Raw genomic sequence first — 24,038 nt, 5'->3', positions numbered from 1 at the left:
TATATTTAAAGATAATTTACTTGCCCTTTACAGTTACAGTAATCTTGCAAAGCAGATGAATACACCCGTTTCCTTGTTTCTCACTGGCGAATCCATCTTTCAAAAATCCTGTTTGAGCCGTTTGGGCCCGGTTAGAAAGTGACAGGACCAATCAGCAACAAGAGGCCGGTGCAGATATGGCAGAACATATTAGCATGGATGCTGCTAAAGCGCCAGTTTTATCAGAACATGACAACATTTCTTTGTTAAAGGAAGAAAAAATAACAGCATTGAGTTGTTTTCTTTTAAAAAATGACAAAAGTTGTGTACTGACATGTCTACAGTCACCATGGTTCATGTTATGAAGTTCTCTATAGATTTACTCCTTAGTAGCGGCTAGGTCAAGTGTTTTGTTGCTCTGATTGGCTGTAAAGGTGTGACAGAACGTTTATCCAATCACCCTTCAAGTTTTTTTTCAAAGCCTCTGCCCTTTCCCAACGCTGTGTATGAGTGGTTTTCCAGATGGATGTGTGAAACAGTAATCTTTGCTATTGCAAACTTTGCTATTGCACTGCTGGTGTGGACAGGTCTGCAGTCGGCGGAGTAGAGGGTGAAGAGCAATGGACTTAACACACATCCCTGTGGGAGCCCGTGCTCAGTGTGCAGGCGGAAGACAGGTGGGGTCAAGGTTTTACTGTCTGTGGTCTGTTTGTAAGAAAGTCCTTGATCCAGGAACAGGTGAGAGGATGGAGTCCCAGATCAGACAGTTTGCTGACAAGTATGTCTGAAATGATTGTATTAAAGGCTGAGCTTAAGTCCAAAAAGAGCACCCTGGCATAGGTGTCTCTGTGTTCCAGACAGCTCAGCACGGTGTGGAGGATGATGAACATGGAGTCCTCAGTCGATCTGTTCGCTTTATAAGCAAACTTGTGGGGATCGAAGGAGGGAGGGAGGAAGTCTCTGATGTGTCCTAGGACCAGCTGTTCCAGGCACTTAGTGATGACAGGTGTAAGGGCCACTGGACGGTAGTCGTTTAGGCAGACTATGGGTGATTTTTTTGGGCACAGGGATGATGGCGGGGGTCTTCAGACAGGTTGGGATGGTGGCTTGTGACAGGGAGAGATTGAGGATTGTGGAGAAAACCTGGTAGAGCTGGTTTGCACAGGCCCTGAGTTCCTTCCCAGGAACACTGTCCGGTCCAGCTGCTTTCCTGGGGTTCACTCTGCCAAGCATTCGTGCCACGTCCTGTGCCTGCACAGTCTGTGGATTGTAGCTAGGGGCTGACTGGGGCAAGGGCAGTGCAGCCGGAGGCTGCTGGACTGTAGACTCAAAGTGTGCAAAGAGCATGTTCAGCTCTTCCACCAGTGCAGCGCTCAAGTCCACAGCTGTGCTGGTCCGTCCCCAGCTGCTGGTTCCCCTGCCACACCTGTCAAGGATTGTTGTCAGAGAGGTGGTCTTCTAGTACCCTCTTGTAGTCCGACTTGGCTTTCCTGATGCCCCTTTTCAGGTCAGCTCTAGCAGCACTTTACAGTTCTTTGTCACCAGACCTGAAGGCGATGTTGCGGCATCTGAGGAATGACTTAACCTCGCTGGTCATCCAGGGTTTCTGATTTGGAAACACCCAGAGATGTTTCACTACAGTGACATTCTCCATGCAGAATGTGCTGTATTTTAGCACAGCCTCTGTGAACACAGTCAGGTCCTGATATTCAAATATACTCCAGTCAGTGTGTTCGAAGCAGTCCTGGAGTTGGAAGAGTGCATCCTCAGGCCAGGTGGTGATGGTCTTTGTCACTGGGGCCATACTTCTTTTCTGGGGAGTGTATGCAGGGGTAAGGAGCAGAGAGAGGTGGTCTGACTGGAGTAAGTGTGGAAGCTGTTTGGCTCTGTATGCATGTTTAATGTTAGTGTAAACATGGTCTAATGTGTTTCCCTCCCTGGTTGGACACTTTACATGCTGGTAAAATTTAGGCAGGGCAGACTTTAAGTTTGCCTGATTAAAGTCGCCAGCAATGATGTGTGCACTGTCCGGGTGAGCCTTCTGTAGTTTGTGTATAGTGTCTGAGAGTAGTGAGAGAGCTGAGGTAATGTTAGCATCAGGTGGTATGTATACAGCCGTGATTAGCACCGCTGTTAGCTCTTTTGGTAGAGAAAATTGATGGCATTTAACAGAAATGGCCTCTAAGTCCAGTGAACAGTGTTTGTATACTGTTAAACTATCCCTGCACCAATCATCACGCACATAGACGCATAAACCACCTCCCCTGCTCCTATCCGACTCCTCTTTGTTCCGTCACTACGGTGAACAGTGCGACTAAGTAGCTGTACAGCCTCGCTTGGGATCAGTGGATGAAGCCAGGATTAGGTTATCACCATAACACAACAGTTCCGACTGTTTTTTTAATCTTGAAGTGGGCTGAGTTAGCTCTTAGCTGGGGGTTCACTTACACTTTAAATTCTAATACACTGGGCCTCATATCTTACATAATATTTAGAACATGGCCCAATGACCTTGACCTTTGACTTCCAAAATGTAATTATTTTATACTTTATACTTTTGTAGAGTTGAAACAAAACTCTTCAAAGATGCCTTGAGACTTCACATTCACAAGAACGGCCCAGACGGATGACCCGGAAACACAATGCCACTAGCCTTGGTTATTAGTGGCAGAAAGTCATAAGAAACAGAATTCAGTCAAAACGGCACAGGCTGTAAAGAAAGGGCAACCTCTGCAGTGGCTGTAACAGAGTTTTGATTTCATATGAAGGCTTGAAAAAGAAAAACAATCTTACTTCAGCCAGGCTAATGAATCCTTACATCATTACGTTTTTTACAAATGCCTCAGAGTGTGAAAATAACAGTAACAGAATGAAATAATACTAATGTGAATAACATTTCTGCATAATGTATAGCAGCTTTTGGAGCCAGGAAGCACTCAAATATAAGCAATCATAGAGGAGTTAAGAGGTATAATTAAATTATGATTTATTTTTAAATGGTAATCAGTGGGTGAAAATGAAGCAGGAAAAAAATTACAGTAAATAATAGTTTAATTTATTAAAGCCTACTGCTCAAAGCAGTCAGCGACTTCCTTTAAACCTGCCCCACAGTCTCATTTTCTCCCTGTGTTGCATTAAATTTCAGCAAATTTCAAAAAGCATGAAATAGTCAAAAGTCAAAGAGAACAAAGAAAACATCTTTCTCTGAATGAAGAATCAGGCTGCATGTGGGTGGGTATTGACGGAGCTGTGCTTGTGTGTAAACTGATTTAAAAGCAGGGCGCCAGGATGATGACACTGAGGGGTGTGACAGCGCAACATCCACTATGGCCAAAAGCGAGTCACCTCCAGTAAATCACAGCCCGACTCTCCTCACGATTAAAGACTCAACATGTAAAACTCAAGAACATCACAAATCTGGCTCTGGATGTAGGATATTTGGACCATCATTTGTGTCACGGGATTTGTGGAGTTTGCACGGGATTTCAGATTAACACAAATATGAAATATATGTCACGTTGGCTTTCCTTTTTATTTTCATAATTGCATAAATGTTTGCCAAACACTGTACTTCCAGTTTTTCATTTGCTCTAATGCTGGATTTCAGGAACTTACTATGCTGCTTCTGTAGATTAGCTGAGGAAATGAGGTCATGTTGTGGCAGACAGCAGCTTGATCCCCTTGGCAGCCATTTGAATGGAAGCCTAGCCATTTAAACAGGGGTTAGGGCAAACACATGCAGACACTGCTTCCACTGAAATCTATTTGACATATAGAGTTGTTTCCAGAGGATAAAAATGAGAATCAGTGCTGGATTTGCTGGACTGGATGGATGATCCAAGACTTATCCAATATTTGGATGCATGCAGAAGAGAGCCAAGTAGTGTAATCTCAGGATGTAATGTGATAGAACAGGGCAAGTTGGTAAACCTGATGTAGGAAAGGTTACACTGATTAACAAAGATGCCTTGAGTCAGTGCACAGCATCATCCTGAAAAAGATGGAGGCCAAATTCTGAAACAGATTTAAGATAAAGTAAATACCTAATGTAAGAACAAATCTACAGGAAGACCAACAAAAGCCCCTAAAAAATAAACAGAAGATAATAACAACAGATCCTGTTTCAGCCTGTCTGAGCGTACAGAGATTGTTATAAGTCATCAGGTTATGCTTTTGTGCATAATACAGAAATGTTTATATCATGTTTTTGATCATTTCTGATGTTGTAAGAATGCTTCAGTGAAAAATAACTTCATTCTGACCCTCAGTTTACTTCATACAGTATTTATGTGTAGGTTTTCTGTTCAATGGCACAATGAAAGAAGTTCAAGGAGCTTTCTGGAGTTCAGACTATTTAAGTATGAATCCTAAAATGGGCCCTGTGAAATACCAACGTGCCCACCTGCAGGGGTGCCTGGCTCTTAAGAGGAATGAGAGGGGATGCTCTGTTTTGTTTGTTCATGTTACTTTTAAAAAAACACCTATGAATAAACCACATATTCATAAAGGTTGGGACCTTGTGTAAAACAGTGTTTTTCAAATCCTTTTCAACCTACATATATTCAGTTGAATACTACACAAAGAAAAGATATCTGATTTTCAAAGTGATAAACTTTAGTGTTTTTTGTTGGAAATGTACCCACATTCTGAATTTGATAAAACACTGTGCAAGCATTTGGGGACAGAAGACTTTCCCATTCTTGCTTGATGTAAATCTGAAGTTGCTGAACAGTGTGGGGTTTCCCTTATCGTATTTTGCACCTCATAGGGTGCCATACATTTTCAAAGGGACTGCATGCTGGTCAGTCTAGTTTATGCACTCTTTCACTAAGTCATACTATTATTAATGGACTCAGAATCCATTTGTATTCAAGAAAAACTATTATTTTGAATGTTAAATATCTTGTATTTGGGTTATGTTTACTTCAATATGGGTAGAAAAGGATTTGCACATCACTGCATTCTGTTTTGTATTCAAATTTTAGACAATAGCCTACTTTTTTTAAAATCGTTTTGTATAATCAAGCAACTGAATCCACCTCTTTGTATTCTGGGCCTGACTTTGTGCACAGGTTGTGCACCATGTAGAAAGCAAACTGCGATGCGCATACCCCAGACCTCTTAGTGCCCTTTAGAAAGCATGCTTCACATTATAATAAAGGCCCTAAAAGTTTTATAACAATGACACGAAAAGGCTAAAGAGACTCTGAACATGGTAATAATTAGGGTCTGACCGACTAATCGGCCAGCCGATTTAATCAGGTGATTAAAGCCTATTAAAAATAAACATTAAACAGCCAAAAATTTGCTGATGTACACATGTTTACACCTGTACTTTCACTAATAAAGAGCAGGAACTATGCGTTGTTTTTATTCTCATTGTGTCAGTCATGTTTATCTGTTTATGTTAGCAAGCTAAAGTTAAGATAACCTAGCTGAACATTAGCTAGCTATAACATGCAGCGGAGTCAGTAATGACAAAATGAATATGATGGTGCAAAGCCTCACCGTAGTATTTTGCTCACTCAGGCAGCGCATTGCTGCTCATAACACGAGATATGACCAGCAACAGAGTTAAAGTGGAGCTTCTGGTCGAAGTTTGATTCATGATACAGAAAATAACAAATTCATCATTTGTAAATAAATGCACTGACCACTTCATTAGACACATCTGAGCAAATATGCACAGCAATAACAGCCAGGAATTCTAATTCAGTAAATGCATGACTTTGTAAATGCTGACACTGCCAGAAAGATGATTCATTGTTCTTGCTGTTTACGACTGACGTTATAGTGAAAGTTGCTGTTGTTGTAAGAGGTGTTCCTAATATTTTGACCCTCTGGTGCATGTGAGTGGGGTTGGGAAAATATTACAGACTCCTCACTATGAAGATCCTCATAATAACACCCACTACTGCTTCAAGAAGATGCATACATATGGGTTATCAGCTTTCTGAAGTCAACATTTTAAAAGTTTAGTTTTACTGAGATGGAAGGGGCATTGTGAATAATGCATGTGTAAATTCATTTATAGACGTGCCATTTTATTTTGTAATTTTATTTCCCAGAGGTTACTGTACTTTTGCATTGCATTTTATTCATGATAGTTATTTTTGTCAACAAACATATTTGCAAATAGTAAAATGTTCTGTCCTCAATTAATATTTTTGTAACATGTGTTTGAACTATATTCAAGGGATCAGAAGCAGCTCTTTGTTTTATTTATGAATAAGCCACAAAATTTTCGTAAAAATTTAATCAGCCAATATATCAGTTATTAGACTTTTTTATTCCTTAATATTGGCCCCCAAAAAATCCATATTGGTCCGGCCCTAGTAATAATTACATTTTCAAACAGAATGTAATAATAATGACTATTACAATGTAATAATTGTCCTTTTCAACATGTAAGCATATTATTTTAGCAATAACTCTTAAGCATGCAGTGTTTAAGAGCTCTTAAAATGAATGTAGAGTCTTTCTTTAACCACATTTTCATGTTGTGCTGTTGCAAACATAAACATGAGAAAAGACAATGAAGATTTTTGTTGAAAATATCAAAGGAGCACTGGTGGGACGTCTTCAATCAATGACACATAATTATACTCTGATTCTTCAACTGTTGGAACTTCACTTATTTTTAATTTCCTAATTATTGTTTCATTTTGACAGAAAATAAGCTTTACTTTTGGAAAAAGTATTTCAGCATGTGCATCAAAGAAAGGAAGAACAAAACAACATGACTAGAATTTGTATGCAAAAGACATCAATCTAAATTCATTACTGAAACAATTAATCTTTGACAATCACTAAAACAATTTAATCACTGTGGTTACAAATGGCTGACTATTCATTATGGCCTCTAATTAGACCATAAATTGTATGAACACACAGGGCTGTGGCACACTGAGGATAAAAACAATAAAGAGAGCTGCATTAATGGAAATGGGGAACCAGGGTTTTTGAGTAGGGACTGATTGTCCTGTTCTCCTTTGACTTCATCTATAAATGATTGATTCATCGACTGACAGGGGGAGCCTGCAGACTTGTAGTCATGTGACTGCAGGTGTTTCAGTTTGTCATTCAGCTGTCTTGACATCTGGGACCACAGAAGCTGATTTAATCGATTAAATGCTTCCTGCTGGTGTGAGTGAGCTGAGATAGCTCTCATCCCGGTAGTCTCCAGTCTCAGTGTCATGTGGCATTTTGTTTGGAGGTGTTGTGACATTTGTTTTGAGATGTGGGAAAACAGAACAGTAAGTGCTGGAGTGGAGATGTGACACAAAGGATGCCAGAGAGCATGTTAAGAAAACTCTTCAGAGATAGTCCAGGAACTGAAGTTCTTTTTTTTTTTTTTTTTTTTTTAAGTTGGGGAAAATTAATCCGCGTAACTCTTCACAAAGGGGGGATTTTAAAACTTAGGAAGCTTAAACATACTGTGATGAGTTTTACTAAGGAACAGACCATACTTGACCTTAAAACTGTTACAGAATAGTCACTTAATAATTTTAATGTTGTCAATCATTTAATTTTCATTCTTGGCCTGAAGATTTTGCACACAAACAATCTAAGCAATCCTGCAGGGTCAGAAAGAACTGGTCTGAAAATCCTTCACAGCCTCCTCTGCCTCTGACAGGTGAAAATTACTGGGAAATGCAGAGCTGAAATTGCAGGTAAATCAATTCAGGCCTGATCAGTGAAAAGTCACCATGTCAACCAGTACATTAGCCCCATGTGAACTTCATTATGTGCACCAGTGAGCACAGCTGAAAAGTCACTAAAATCAGGCTCCACAACATGCAGGAGACAGAGAAAAGACCAGAGTCATATGTCAGGGTTTGATATCTGTATGTGCGTGCAAAAGACTGCATCTGAAAGAGAAAATGAGGAACTTGAAGAATGAGATGGAGACCCAGAGGGGAAAAAAAGAGGTAATCACAGAGCAGATGGAGGGATGATTTGGAGACTGAATAATTGACTTTCATGAAGATTTGGACAGAAAGACATTTTAGAGGTTTTGCAAAGATAGCCTCAGTACTTATTCAGAATAATCAAAGCCCCTTCTTCACTGTGTGCCTATATAAACAACCATCATGTCCTTTCCCTTAGTAGAAGCAGTTGAACTGCAAGCAACATATTTGGGTCAGCTCAGGTTTTTCATGTTACTTGAATCAAGTCAGAGAAATGCCTGATTTGTGGAGGTCCTGGTATGAAAATTCACCAGTGTGGCAGCTCTTGAAGCTACTGATATTTTATTTATTTATTTATTTATTGATTGATTGATTGATTGATTGATTGCACATTAGCTATATGCTTAAGTAAGTGTTTGGATAAAAAATACAAAGTCTGAAAAAGTCTGCAAATTATTGGGCAATGTTATAACACAAAAGACAGTCTGAAAAACATTATTTCGTTTACTTATTTAACAACCTTGTAAGACAATTTGACCCCCACAACAGTGTTTCATCATCTGTTTAAAGTGCTAAGAGAGGCTGCTGTGGCTTATTTTGCACTTTGAAAAAGCAGAACTTACATCACTATAAAGAAAAGCAGGGTGAAATCCAGGGCTTATAAGAAAGCTGAGTGTGAACTTCATGGCAGCAAAGACAAATGCATGCCTCAATATGTGGTTCCTTTATTCTGTTCATTAAAACAGTGCGAACTTTATTCAGTGTTATTTTGGGAAATCATCTCTGTGCCAGGGGAGAATCATCTGCTCATACTGTGACTGTCACCTGTTGGCAGTTTTTATGTGTTTTTTAAGGAGGGCAGTATTTTTGTGGTAATCCAGGCCTTTCACTTTTTGTGCCAAGCTGCTCATCCTGTTTATTTCTAGCAGCTGTGTCTGCAAATAGAAAGCTGTGAGCGCCACACCACCTCATAATGACTGACACAGAAATGTCCCAAACACAGCAGCATGATTAGAAAACCCCAAAATGTAACCCGAGGCCAGGTGCTGGGCAGATAACAACACCACTATACACTTCACAGGAAAATGTTTAGAATTGGGATGGAACATTTTAAAACCCGCCTCATCATGTCTTGTGTTACTGTTTAAAGTATTTCACATGAGTTGGTATTATTTCAGTAACTACTTCCTTATTAAATGGATGAAATATTAAATTGACAATATTTCTTGTTTCTTCAAACTTCAATCATCCAATCCACCAAACAAGAGTCAATGGCAGAATAAGCTGTTTGGCATTGGCAGAGAAGACTTGGTACACTTTTCATGGGTGCAACCCACATACTCAACTCTGCTGCTCATCCCACAAACCCATGATCCTTACAAATGTGGCACCAATTAAAAGGCAAATAAACAGGTTTTCTAACAGTATAAGTTTTATTGTAAAGAAGCATTGTTTAAAGAAAGAAATGATCTACCAAACACAAATTTTCCTTCCTTTTTGTGCTAAGTTTATAATATTGCAAGGTCTGCTAATACTGAGAATGGGTGTTTGCTGGTGCTCTAACAGGTAACCATCAATCATCTCTCCTGCTGCTTCCACTTTACACAGCCACCAACTCCTCCACTAACACTGGATGTTTAAACTGATCCCTTTATAGACAATTCTACTGTGTCAGTGCATCTGCACAACTCCCTTGAGCAACAACACAGCTTGTCTGCAGTGAGTGTCTAGGACTGACAATGCTGCGTCTGTTCCTCAGTCACCAACACTGGTAACCAGGAGACAAGCCATGAAAGAGGGACCAAGTACAGATGGTCATTCAGGCTTAAAAACATCTTTATGTGACAAACTGTGAGATTTTTTTTTTTTTTTCCAACAAAATAGAGCTAAAGACATCAAAGTTATGGTGAAAGTTATGACCACCGTATGGATCACAACTAAAAGTCACTTCTAAGGGTCCTGTTTTTCTGGCCAAACGTTGAACAACATCTGTAAAGAACTTTCATATACCAGAAACAGTCCAGTACAAGTCAAGTCATCATTTGACCATGGGTTTTGTTTATAATCTCACAAAACAAGCTCTTGGGTTTGCTGAGTAGTACTTTGTGGCTCTTAGCAAATCACTCAAAACCCTACTGCCAAATATGTTTAAGTTTTTTGGAAACCCCCCCAAAAAAGAAAGTAAAACAGCATTTAGTTCTGCTTTCTGCTTCCAGTTTCACACTTTGTATGTCAGCAAAGTGACACAAATAATCAGAGTGAATCCTTGGAGGCCAAAAACATCTCGTCTGTACTGAGGAAAGTAGAGTGACAGTGCCAGGTCTACTCCCGTCTCCAATAATGTAGGCCAGAGAACACAAGACTTTAAAGTGCACAGGGAGAAAACTGGTACTTGACAAGACATTTTATACTTGCAAAAAACACAAATGGGCAGAGTAAAAGTTTATTTGCTCTGTGCACTAAAGGGAGTTTGTGCAACGTTATCTGAACCTAAAGTTCTTGACACAAATAATGATAGAACGCTGTGCAAAACACAAAGGGAGTGTCACTGCAGAGTGAGGACACTTTTCTTTTTATTAAGAGTTGAAAATAAGGGGCACAAAACTGTCATTCATTCTCTGGCACACACAGTCAAAGAGATTTTTTTTTTTGTCTTGGAAAATCTTAACATCATCAGCAGAATCCTCATGGGGATTGGTTTGGTTCAGCTTTATTCATAAAAATATGACGGCTTTTGCAAGCTGATACTAATTCTAGTGTATTACTCTGTGAAGGAAAATCATGAAAAGGTTGAGCTTTTTTAATAACAAATGTAAAAGCAGAAAAGACTGCTGGAAAACATAGGCTCTGACAATACCAGAATTTTGAATTTAAATAAGTTACTATCTAAAATCAAACAACATCGATACTAGACATTCAAAACTGCAAAATTATTAACATTATCTTTTTAATTTAAAAGCTCCACATAAGAAACATTTAGGGCCTGCCTGGAATTAAATATTTCCTCTGAATTATTATCAATAAACTATAAGAAGTGTCTGCAGTGGCTCTGCTCCCTGTATTTTCTTTTCTTTTCATATTTAGGTCAGTTTATAGGTGTCAGCGTTGGTGCAGGTCTGTGAGGCTGACATCAGTCTTCAGATCAGGATCAGGAGTTGCTGTCTCTCTCCTCTGCTCTCTGTCTATCTGTGACATTCATTTACATTAGCATGTAAAGAAATGGCAAAGAAAATGTTTTGAAAAGAAGATTAAGACAACAATATCTATGCAGCCATAACTACTTATGTTATTTTAAACCCACCAAGAGTCTTATTGCAATTCACATTAGGGGTGTGTGATATGACGATCTGAGATCATGAAGAGATAGAAAGTATTGGTGATCTGCTAAAGCTGAGAAATGAAGAGAATCAGATTCTACTTGAAAAGATCTATGTTCACTCACCCCTCCCCTTCTGCTTTGCAGAGCAGGGATTGAGAAAATCAAACTGAAACTTAAGGTTATGTCCTTAAAAAGAGCTCTAATTGGCTCATGTGGAACTACGTTGAGGTTTTCTAAACTGTCTGGGGGTAGGGAACATCCACACAAAATTTGTAAACGTTTGGATTATTTCATGAGATGGCATCCCGAGAGTCAGACAGGTGAGAGACAGAGAAAATGCATTTAACACCGCAGTCTTCATTATTGAACTTCTCTCTACCTCTTACACAAGACTGAACCTGATGAATGAACAGAATCATGAGTGAAACTTTGTAAACCAGAGTATGTATGCAGTGATGTCAGTTGTTTAAAAAAAAATGTTGTAGCATAATTGCATGATCTACAGATAAGACGTGTTCGCCATGATCCTGTATCTCTCTTTCTCTCCTTCAGAGTGCAGCAGGCATATATGTCACACTAGTGTCACTGTTAATAAATGATTCCCCAACCCTTTTATAAATAGAAATCAGGATTATGCTAATATAAAATAAAGCCATCTCTGCAGGACCATGTATCACAAATAAATCATTTTTTTTAATGTTTCAGTTTACTCTTTTGTAGTTCCCACTGATCTACAAACAAAGCGTATGTAACTTTCATATAATATTGCATACTGATCGACGCTACAGCAGTATGAATTCTGCCTACAGCCCATGTTTTAAAAGAAATATTGCTGTTTAAATGTGGGCCTGATAAACACTAAAATGGATTTTAGCGCTGGCACTAAAATTTTTGTTTTATTGTGATAAATGCAGAGTGATAAAAAAATATTAGATGCATAAAATATTTGTAAGAAACCCTCCAGATCTCCCTTTTACCTGGTGGTAAAAAATCAGAATGAATAAAGAGTTATGTTAAAATCAACATTGTGATCTGGCCATAAAAAGTCGTGATATGTTTTTTCCAGATCACCAAACCCTACCTCATACATTTTTGTAATCTTCAGAAAAGCTAAACTATTTCTATCATTTATGAGTATTTCAACCAGGACTGAAAACTCTATTTGAAAGTCAATGGTGGAAATGGTGTCTTTATAAATGTCAGGGTCCCTGCAGAGGGAAAAAATACCAGAACTCATGAAGTCGAGTGGAGATGATGAATGCGAGAGAAGCTTGATGTAATAAAAGAACATTAAACAGTGGCTTCTTTCAAAAAGAGACCACACATTGACACTTAATGTGGTAAATGTGTTGAATTACTATTTTTGATAGAAGCAAATTAGTGAATTATGGAGAAGGGGTGGGATTAAATAATGCGTACTTCCTCCCACTCTATTTTGGATATGTCAATCAAATTGTTGCACGTGACATTTGTACAGCACTGATTTATTTATTTATTTTTTTTTCATTTTGTTTGAGAGCATTATTTTCTTTCTTTTTGTATGTCCACTTTGCACTCTGTTTTACATATTCATCATACATTTCTATCTATCTAAATAGCTCATAAATTGAAATTAAAGTGTTCCAGTTTTACTTCCCATCACTGACACTTGCAACACCAAGACTGAGTTTAGCCTATCAATCAGTCACATCTCTGTCACAATATACTTCCTGTTTTTTGGTTGTTGTTTTTTTTTAATACATTTGTTTCTGTGTTGCTTTAGTTGTCACTTTGATGATATTCAATGCAACTTTTTGCAAGTCCATAAAAATGTAGTAAAATGATCTGACTATGAACATATGGACCAGCACAAACTGTCCCTAGCATCTCTTCCTCAACACTTTCCCCTGTGCAGATCACGGCTTATCCTCAGTGGTGGTTGCCTGCAGGATAAATAAGGCTTACATCCAAAGTAGCAGCTTATATCTGCAGATCATTGGCTGACCTCCCAACCAGCTAAAGCCTGACTGACCAGAACTACTTCACAGCTTAAAACGCAGCCAAAATCTCTGCTCCAAGCTCCAAGCTGAACACCAGATCAGTCTAATGATGCTCCACACAAGTCCAGACCCTGCCAGCTTGTCCCTTTCTTTTTTTTTCTTCTTGATCTTACTTCTCACTTCTTTGTTTGACTTTTTTTTTGTCACCACCTCATATTCTGTATTTCTGCCTCTATAAAGGAAAGGTGAACCGTTCTGGGAAAGAGAAAGCCATACACATGAAAGAGCAACATTTCTAGAGGAGCAGAAGGGGATTTTTTTCACTAACAGTGCTGTCTCTCCCAAAGTTGACAAAGTGCTTTGAAATGTATGAAACACTGAACAGTACTGTCACTGTTAGTGTCTGAGTGGAGTCTTACAGGATCAAGATGCTGTAGAGGGTTGTTTTTTTTTAACTCTTGGTTTTACATACAACATGCAGTCTGAAAAAAGACTTTAATAAAAAGAGCAGCACGAGCTGAATTCTTATTTGATCACTGGATGAGTTAGATTGAGTGTTTGTGTAGTCATCAGTAAAAGCCAGTATCAGCTGAAGCTTCGCACATTGATGTTATTAATCAAAATCAGTTCATTTTGTTCTACAAAAGGATTGTGGGTGAAACTAGGGCATTTTTTTTTAACATTATCCCTCAGCTTAATTCCTGTGAAAAGTAATGAAAGACCTGTGGTTGGTTTTAGGTTACATTAGCCTACTTGGTGTTACTAGATTTGATTGAGCAGCAAACTTGCCTGAAGATGAGAGAAACCAGAACCAGTAAAACAACTAAGCTGAAGGTGACTGTCATGGGCTTCCACAACACCTCAGCAGTGCCACAGACTGACTGCCTCAATGCTTGCAACATTGCAAAAGTAGGGAGCTCAGACGGTAGAGCAGATGCCCATGTGCTAAGGCTGTGGTCCTCAACACTCAGGGCTCATACATACTTCTACACATCAAATTTAAGACTTTCTAAGACTTTTTAAAGACCTGAACTGAAAAAATAAATGCCACTTTTTGCTAGGTTGGTTGTCACAGGCTACAGGGGCTAGCTAAAGGTTAGGATTCAGTGGGGTGAAACAAATAAAATACTTCTTATGCATGTACCGTTATTGGTAAAGAAGGATGGGGAAAAGCTGAGCTTCTGGCACACCAAGCAGGAGAGGCAGAGGCAGACAGAGAAGGGGAGGCTAAGCTAGGCTAAGTTGTGGTAAAAGAGGGAAGGGAGGCTAAGAGAGAAGCAGCTAAACAGCGAGGGTGCTTGTAGTTAACTATGTATGCCTAAACGCACAACAGCTGTAAAACAGTAGTGATTAGTAGTAGAAACAGGGAGTGACGCACTACTCTCACCATACGTCAGCACGTCAGCCGTATTGGTGGATAGGGATGTGAGGGGGAGCAAACTGGAGCAAAAAAACGGCAATGTAATTTGGGATTTTATAGAAAATTTACACATAATTATGATTTTGTCATGGTTCCACTTTCAAACTAGTATACCCAAGAAATCCTCTGAGAGTAATGAATGACAATTGGAGCAACAGGGAGGTTTGCAAATCAAGACATTCAGACAGAAAGACAGCTCTCCAGTTATAGTAGTATGATTGGGATCACCTGAGTGCAGTGAATGTGTCTCAAGTGATTGTAGTATAAAGACACCTGTGTCTAGAAGGCCCAGTCACTGCTCAATTTGTATTCCTGATTGATCTAAAAATTGATGTTAAAAATGGATAAAAAGTTATTCAATATCAGAGTTACTGGTGTGGATTTCATCTTCAAATGCTCCAGGAAATCAGCCAAGTTCCAGGCCCGTTAGATAAGCTTTCACAAGGGTTACGAAGGCATGGATAGTCAACAGAACAGTGTAATGGAGGGCTTCCAGAGGAAAAAGCAGTAAGTGGCTCTGATTTATGGTTCAGAAAGTTATTTAACTTTGTTATAGTCTGTGCCTAATCTTGTCTTATATGACAACGGTGGTCTTAGAGTAGTGGTTCTCAACTGGTCCAGCCATAGGACCCACCACCACTCCCTTTATGGAATTAAACATCCAACTGAACAAAGGAAAAGGCAAAACTTAAGGAGGGTGTGCATACAAACATTTAATTTCAGTCTGATTTGCTTTTATCATGTAAATTTTGGTGTGTTTTTTTTAAAGCTTATTATCATAAGAAAACATATTTTTGGAGGATATTGCCATCCAAGATAACATGATACCAAAGTCAAGATCTCAAGAAAAAAAACAAAATTTGACTCTAAAAAGAAGTACAGAGACACATCAGCCTAAGACTTTTAGATATTTTGCTTTTTGTTCCCAGGAGTCAGTTCGCGACCTATTAAAACAACCCCGTGACCCACTTTGGGTCCAGACCCACCAGTTGAGAACCACCGTCTAAGAGGTTTGTAGTTTTACTAGAACCAAAGCCGTGCTACTTGCTGAAAAAATGTACATAGGAATAGAAACACTTCTTTATCTGCCCCAAACACTTGAGCAATATTCACACAAGGGCAGATAAGAAGCATCATTCTTTTAAAAACAAGCTCCGGCTCTTTCATTTCTCTCTGCTACCTGTACAAAAACAAGTTTTTCACACATTCAAAGCACCCGGAGAGGGAAAGAGAAGCAGCCTCTCTGACCCTGTCGATATTCAAAGTCCTGGAGGCATGTGTCACTCTGAATGCTGGGCTGCATTCATGCAACCCTCAACCAGCTGAAGGATCATACAAATCCCTTGGGGACATGCAGCCTTTCCAAAGGCAGATAGACAGACCGAGAGACGAGAAATTAAAAAAAAAAAAAAGGCTGCAGGGATGTGGCAGAGAAATGCATTCTGGGTCTCCAGTGTCAAATGTATTCATCAATTCACTGCGAGCAGCTGGTGATTGCTTTGTGATCCTGGGCCCAATAGAGAGCAGATCTAACAAGTGAACAGTCTCCCCAGGCTGCACATCACTAATTACTAATTAATGAGGGGACGAGGAAAGTCTGGGCTTTCAAAGTAAACACTGGAGAGCAAACAGAGAGAGATGGGTAAAGAAGAGCAGAAGAGGGTGAGGAGAATTTGAACCAAACATTAAGAATTTATTTTAATTGGAGGCAAGAGACTAATAAAACAAATGTGCTCTCTGCAATTTTTTCAGCTTCAAGAGCAGGGAAGTGCCAAGTTCAGTCTGACAGTAGAGGTATGAGAAAGGTACAGAGAAAGACTCAAAGGTCAAAAATACAAGCACAGAAAGGAATCAAAGACAGAGCAGGAGATAAAATACAAGAAAAAAGTACAGATGAGTACAGAAATGGAAAAGAAAAACCTATCTGCTGTGACCTTTAAAGAAGTGGCTCATGGTGGAGAGTGGTCAAGATAAGGCTTTACACAGAGATCTTAATTTCAACCTTTTCCCCTGCTGATATTTCAGCAAGCACTGCCCAAGAGCTGCCCCAACACCTGACCTGTTGACTTGAACTATGTTGAGGATCACAATCAGCTCACACGAAGGTCTCCTCTAAATCCACTGCCCCCTTCACCTTTTAAATCTGTGAATAACAAAAACAACTCCTGGAGACTGCATAAATCTCATACTGCTACCTTCACACTCTCTCAAATTAGAAATTAATTTGCATTCATCAGTAATAATGCCCCATGGGGATCTGTGGAAATATGTTAGACTATTTAGTCAAAATTACAATACAGCAAGGGAAATTTATCTTTTAAAAAGCTGGTTAATGTGTTCAGGAGGAAACTTTTTCATCTGCATGTTAAATAAGGAGAAGCTGGAAAAGCATTTTCCAACCTGTTACACCTCTCTCTTCATGGCTAATGAGGCAGCGAGCAGAGATTACTGATTCCACAGGGAGCCTTTAGCATGACAAACACAGCGTGACTTTACAGTTAGCAAACAGCACCTCCATGCATGGATGTGTGAATGTGAGAGAGAGTATACTGTGTGCACTGCAAATATCAACATATTTATTCATGTGAATTACACTGTGTGAAGAATGACAGTGTATTCATCCTGCTGCCTGCAAATTCATTCTATCTAGTTACATCAGGTTAGTCTTGATTACAGTAGAACAGCTCCTGAGCTTGTGTTGTTGAAGAAGTGAGATAAGGAAGCTGGATTATAGAGCTGAACAATGTCGGCTGAAAAAATATGTATATGCTGCACTTATTTCCCCCAGAACAAGTTCAAGTACCAAATCAACGAGAAGAGGACAGAGATTTTTCTGAATAGGTGAGGTCCTGTGATCCTGGGCCTGTGATCAGTGTGTCGTCAGGCATTACTGTACCTTGTCCAGAGCTATACCAACAGTTCTGTTGTGTCATTATTTATTTAAAATCTCTTTATTTGGGAAAACTTCACTGAGATTAAGAATCACATTTTCAAGAGTGTCCCAGCCAAGACAGGCCTGGGATACAGCGTTACAAGCCAATGCTATAACAGCTGTAGGGGAATGTCAGCTCAAATTGTGCGTTTTATGTGCTGACAGTGTAGGGTCTGACCATTGTGTCAACCAGAATGCTCACTCTGTCGAATAAAGTTGTGACAGAGGGCAATTAGTGAAAATGGATGTTCCTTTAAAGTCTCACACAGGGAGGTTGAAGGTTGAACTCAGTGACAAAACCGCTCACCATCTCTCTCTCTCACATACACAACACACACAACTGGCAGCTGGTTGTGCAAGTGAAATTTGCCATTTAAATCCTCAATAGACATTTTGTAAAATCCTTATTACAACATTGTTATTGCATGAACCAAGCTAACCAGTTACCTGAGAACTAATGACTATGAAATATTTGATTCTGAAAAAAAAAAACTGCACTCAAAAACTGAGAAAAAAGGCAAAGGTACAGGACAGTGTACACATTTCATTTACAAGAGGGAAGGAACTACTTATCCCACAATCCATTGCAATTAATTTTATTCATTGTTAATGACAGCTTTCAAGCTTTCAAACCAAATAATTACCTGTTTTCTACACTTACATTTATCATAGTGAGTTGAAATAATAATATTGTAATATGTCACAGTTTGAGCATTTATTGCATCAAACTGCTGTGACATGTACTGTTATCTTTCATTCGCTGGCTCGGTACATATTTCCACGGTAACCCAACCAATCCAAGATGTTGATGCTGTTACACTCAAAGATTGTGGGTATTGGGGTATTTTTGGCTGAGAACACAAATAAACTAGGTTTCTTTCTTAAAACAAGATTGATACCTTACAAACTTTTTCTTCTACAGCAGTGGTTCCCAACCTAGGGTCGGGGCTCCCCTGATGTGGCACCAAGGATCTCAGGGGGGATGCGGGACCCTGTCTGCTCTGACGACAAAATAAGATGTATAATACGGTATGATTTTCTTAAACTATGATTCAAAGATAATGTAATCTGGCCAACCTCAAATATGAAAAATGAAGAGAATCTGTCAATATTTGTGCAAAAAAGTCAAAATTGTTTAGATTATAAAATCATATATTTCAATGAAATCAAACTCAGATTTTTAGAAAAAAACTAGAAATTTCCAAGTTTAAAAAGCCTTAACTGTTGACACCTAAAACTCAAAATGTCAACTTTTTAAAATCATGTAAAGTAAAAAATTAATAAAAAATCAAACTGACACAGTATTTGGATTTTCAACTTTATAGTCTCAAAAATTCTAAGTTTTGGGTCTTTTAAAGTAAAAATTAAAAAAGTTAATTTTTTTCTCATAATTACTGACCTTTTGAACTTGAGAATTTTAATTTTGTTCTTGAAAATAAACTTTCTTTTAGAATGGCCCTAACTCACTGTCCAAATAATGGATTGTTTATAGATAGCTCTGTTGTCAAGAACAAGCAGATGTGGGCCTACAGTGGTGGGATTTTGTCAATGGAAACAATTAAAATTAGTGTTTTTTTTTTTTTTTTTTTTCCAAGTGGGTCATGCGGGGGCTTAGCTTTCTTAGATATGAGTAGGAGGGGCACTAAGGAAAAAAGGTTGGGAACCACTGTTCTACAGGAGCATATGTTATGGTTTCCCTTTCAGGTAGCATGTGGTAAGTCTAACTTGGATTTTAATGATAATTTGGCTAATAGTCACGGAGGAGAAGGGAAAAGTGGGAGTGCTGGAGAGGCTAATGGTGAGAAGAGGGAGGTAAAACTAGAGAACATAAATAGTTAATGCTGCCTCAGCTGCTGTGAGAAACACATCAGACTGACTCCTACAGTATGCTCACTTGAATCACACACACTCCACAGCAAAGGCAAACAGCGTGAGACAAAATGCAAACACACTCAGCAGGAGAGCCAAGTCAAGCCTTGGCATCCAATAAAGCATCTCAAAAACAAACTCTACCCCCCTTCTCCAGTGTTCAGACTTTTACAGCAACATCTTAAAGACTTTAAACAATCAAAGTGTATTTTCATAAAGACATCCATCAAATTAGACAAAGGGGATAAAAAGCACTCCTGAAAGATAAAAAGCAAAACCCAGCAAAGCTGATGAAGAATGTTTAATTGCATAATATGCTTGCAATGGATTTAGGTATTTTCAAATGTTCATCTTTTAGCTGCTAGTGAGGCATTCTGGTCTGATTTTAAACTTCATACAGTCACAACAGAAAGAAAAACCTAGGAGCCTGAGAATGGCTCAGGGGGGTACATCACTGGTGCAAAAAGATCTTAAAGGAGAAACAGTCCCCGTTTACACACTTGCTGACGTGTGATAAACACACACTGTGAGCACTAATACTTCACAGGAGTTCATCATCACTGGAGTAGGAGAAAAAGCAACTAGGCTTTTTGGCAGATTTCCTGCTCAGCCAGAGTTGATAAATTGCCAAAGCGCTCTGTCACAGCCTCACTTTAAGGATACTAACCGTTTCATCTGATGGGATTTAGATCTCAGGCGTCAAAGCAGACTGCTAAAATGTATATTCATCACACCGTCACTGAAATCACACTACATGGAGCAATTAAAGTAACTGATGGTAACTTGAATGAGACAAAGCTCAATGATTAGTGAAAAGTTTGTGTTGTTTTGTGGAAACATATCACATTAAATTTTTCCTGAGATGGGCAACTCAAGTTCAGTACATAAAAATAATCTTCATAAACAGCATTGAGCTGAAAATATCCTTTCAGACAGTAAAATATGCAGTCTTGAAGGTGTTAAACTCTAAACCTCTTGAACATTTTTTGTTCTTTTACAGTTCCTGTCACTTTGGAGGGCTATGGAAAAAAATGTTTGAGTACTTTAGTTATGTGTGATAAAATAAAGGTCATAATATGCACTTTTCTTCCCACTTAGACTAAATCTGAATCCATGGTTTTACTATATTAAACATGTTGTATTAAAATATGTAAAAAAAAAAAACAACTATAAAAACTGTGAAACTGTGAAAAGGACCTGGTTGTAATCCTTTAGTATTTCCTGTATTCTTGTTCCCATTTGGTCCCCTCTAGTGTTTGTGAGCCCATGTCCTATGTCTCTCATGAGGGCATGATTTCTGCAGTCAAGCACCTGGCTAGATCAAACACCAGCTGCTCATCAGCCCATATCCTTCAGCACAAGAACCCTGGTTTAACCTCCACTCACTGCCAGATTATTCCATCTACTTTGTAGTAGTGACCAAATTTGATTTAGATTTTTCTCAGTGATTCCTGAAACATTTTCCTTTGTTCACATTCTGCTCTTCCTACAATCAACAACTGCATGGATCCCAAAGTGATCCCACTGAACAACGTCAGTGAAAGAATTGTTTTGTCTCCTCCACTTTGCCCCAAAATCAGACATTTCCTCCTAGCCCCAAAATACATCTTCACTGAATACATCTTCTCAGTGTCTGCATTTTTTTTGCTATATACTGCTTATCCCGTTCGGGGTCACGGGAGTTTGAAATGGCAAAACACGCTCTAAGTTTGCTGGGCGGAGGGTGTTTTAGCGCCTGCATATCTTGACTGAACTTCCCTGAGAAGATTAGTTGCAAAAGCAGAGCTACTAGCGGGTGCAACATCTCACGCTAAAGTTTGGGCTGTCATCTCAGTGTAAAAAACCTTAATGGATCTACCCCATAGTGTGCTCATTCTTGTGTTTTTTATTATGAAGATACAAAAGATGATAAGATATTTAATTTAATGGAGGGCTTTCATGTCACTCAGCATTACAAGGGAAGACAAAGAGCCATTACCAACATCACAGATGCAGCTGAGAAATTGTCTAGACAGATCTGGTTAAAGAGCACTGATCTGTGGGTGACTAGAGGCGCTTTCACATTAGGCCCGGTCAGTCTGAAACAGCAGGTGGCGGTATGCACCTAGCTGGTTTGCAACACCGCCAAGGAGGAGAAAGAAGAAGAAGCTATCATGGCAACCACTGGGGTCATGACCTAAGCAAAGACTGTTTTTGTTTTGACCCAGCTTAAAGTCCATCCTGCAGCCGTGAATGATTTAAAATCACTTTTTAAGATGCCAGCAACTTTGCTCTTTATATCTGCACATCTACGTGCAGCTCAGAGGATTAAATTGGCTCGCGCTACGCAAATACAGCGGTTTTTGAGTTGACAGGAGGCTTTTATTGCCTTTGCACCTCCTCTCACTGACTCCAACTTGTGTTCATCCGTAAGGTGAGTCACAACAGACCATTTATTGACTGGATTCTGATGATTTCCGCCCTTTATTGAGGAAAAATGTGAAGTGCCGCACTTTAGAAAAAAGTTTAGCTTTAACAAGTACATCACAAAGCTGATATGGTGCTCTGTCCTGTATCCGGGCATGGTTGCATTCACATCTCATCTGAACCTAGCCAGAGTCCACTTGAATTGTGCCTGAGACCACCTCCCCACGTTGGCCCTGGGCACGGTGCCCAGGCATGGTTCGTTTGCATTCACACTAACAAAACGAACTGGACTTTGGGCTCAAGTGCACTGGGATCCGGGACGGGGCCCCTAGTGTGAAAGCACCCTAAGGTACAGGCTGAGGTTTGATCACCTGTGATTGGGTCACATAGATGACAGTGTATCATGATCCAAAGATGATGATTCTGCATTGATGCTGAGGTGCACTAGCATTGTGGCAGTCACCTAGGTTGCCACAGTAATTGATTGTGACATTAAATGAGTTGAAGGAGTATAAATGCATGACATTAATAGTAATGCTCACATTTCTACCATCCTGCTCCACTCAGCAAAAGTGTTTCTGCATGCATAATCTTAAAAGATTCAGGAAATAGATGACAAAGAATTTCTTGAGGAAATCTTTCAGTCTTTCAACATTTGAGTCATACATGGCGCAGGAGTGTGCATTAATGCACTGTGAGATTTGTAGATTTCATCATTAAGATAAGACAATACGTCATTGTACGGTTGCTTGGAATTAATGCTGTTTCACTGAAAGTGCAGACATACAACTTTGACTATACTCACTAAGTTTAGGTTGAATAATTATTAAAATAAGAGAAAATGTTAAACAGGAGAGTAAACTTTTGTGTCAGGAGGAGGCTGACTCACCTGAGAGTGAAAATTTGCACTGAAGAAAGTGTGGACAGAGCCAGAAAAGCAGAGAGGGTTTCTCTCTGACGGATTGGTTTGGATGGTGCCATCACCACAAAGTTATTGTCGAGCTTTAGCTCAGACAGCGGCTGAAACAGCCGGACACTCCCAATGCGCTGCATAGGCGTGTGACCTGCAAAATATCCCATCGGCCTCTGCTCATCAGTGCGGACGGTGGTGCTCTTTCTGGAATCCTCTGAGCTGCAGTCTCCGCTGTCAGTGGTTTGAACCATGTAGTAGAGCTCCACCTTTGTGCCCTGGGCCTGCTCCGTGACCCTCTGCCTGCCTGGCCTGACGGTGGGTGGACTGAACCAGCTTGCCAGGGGCTCCAGCTCCGCTACACAAATCCCAAGCTCACCTTTCAGCCTACATGTTCCTCGAACTTCCTGAGTCTCATGAAATGCAAACATCCTGACACAGGGCAGCTTGTGGATGGCGCTGTAGTCATCCCAGTCCCTCCCTGCGATGTAGAACAACACCTGAACCTTTGGCCAGCTGGGGTAAATCCTCTCACTGATGATGTAGGTGTGCACCTTCCAGTTAAAAGTAAAAAGAGGTGACGATAATGATGCAGATGTCGGCTCTGAGGATGAAGGGAGGGACGGCGTGTTGAACGGCCCTGGCAGGGTCTGCAGCAGCTCCAGAGGAACGGGCTGCTGGACAGACAGTGGCCCGTAGCTGGCGTTGATAAAGGGCATCTGTCGGGCCTGGTGGATGAAGAAGGACTCTGTGCGAGCCTGCAGGCTGGAGTTTCTCATTATGTCCTGATTGGCCTCCTGTAGGAAGAATGCCGACTCAGCATTGAGGATCCTGTAGCTGACAGGCAGATAGATTGGTGTGGGGCCATATCTCTGCAGGCCTTCCAGGATCACCTTCCCATCCACCACTGACACAGAGGGAGAAAGAAAAAAGAAGAAAAAAGAGTTCATAACAGTCAACCTTAGTTTAACAAGTAGGTTTAAATACGTACAGTCATGTTGGGTCAATAACTGCCATGTCCCATGGTACTTGTACTTTTCTGAGAGAGTCATCATCTGATCCCTTGTTAACAAATACTGATTCACATATTAAATAAAAGAGCAGAATTAGGGCTGAGGCAAAACAGATGCAATGTTAAGAGTAAACAGGGAATTGTCATGTTTTTTGTCTTAAGTTATTATGTGTTTTATCAACTGGTAGATTATTTTTATGTCATGCTCAAGTTGATGTGTGCAGCTGGCCGTATGACATTTGACATCTGGCCCATTTGGATTGGACTTAGGACTGATTTTGTTTGGTGATTTCTTTGCAGAA

The 24,038-nt window shown here is 39.7% G+C and overlaps 1 protein-coding gene across 1 annotated transcript in view; it reads right to left on the bottom strand.

Annotated features, from left to right (window-relative positions):
• The window catches only part of si:dkey-112m2.1 (transmembrane protein 132C), an 85,404-nt gene extending 61,628 nt beyond the window's left edge, over window positions 1–23,776 (bottom strand). The window contains exons 1-2 of the mRNA XM_041811168.1: window positions 23,716–23,776; window positions 22,704–23,631 (exon numbers count right to left, since the gene is read on the bottom strand). Of these exons, the coding sequence (XP_041667102.1) occupies window positions 22,704–23,631; window positions 23,716–23,776 (989 nt within the window). The remainder of the gene's footprint in view (window positions 1–22,703; window positions 23,632–23,715) is intronic.
• Between the last annotated feature and the right edge of the window lie 262 nt (window positions 23,777–24,038).

The sequence above is a fragment of the Cheilinus undulatus genome, linkage group 17, assembly GCF_018320785.1.
Source record: "Cheilinus undulatus linkage group 17, ASM1832078v1, whole genome shotgun sequence".
Classification (NCBI taxonomy): Eukaryota; Metazoa; Chordata; class Actinopteri; order Labriformes; family Labridae; genus Cheilinus; species Cheilinus undulatus.
Note: the sequence above shows the minus strand (reverse complement) of the source record. Positions and strands in the feature narration are given on the sequence as shown.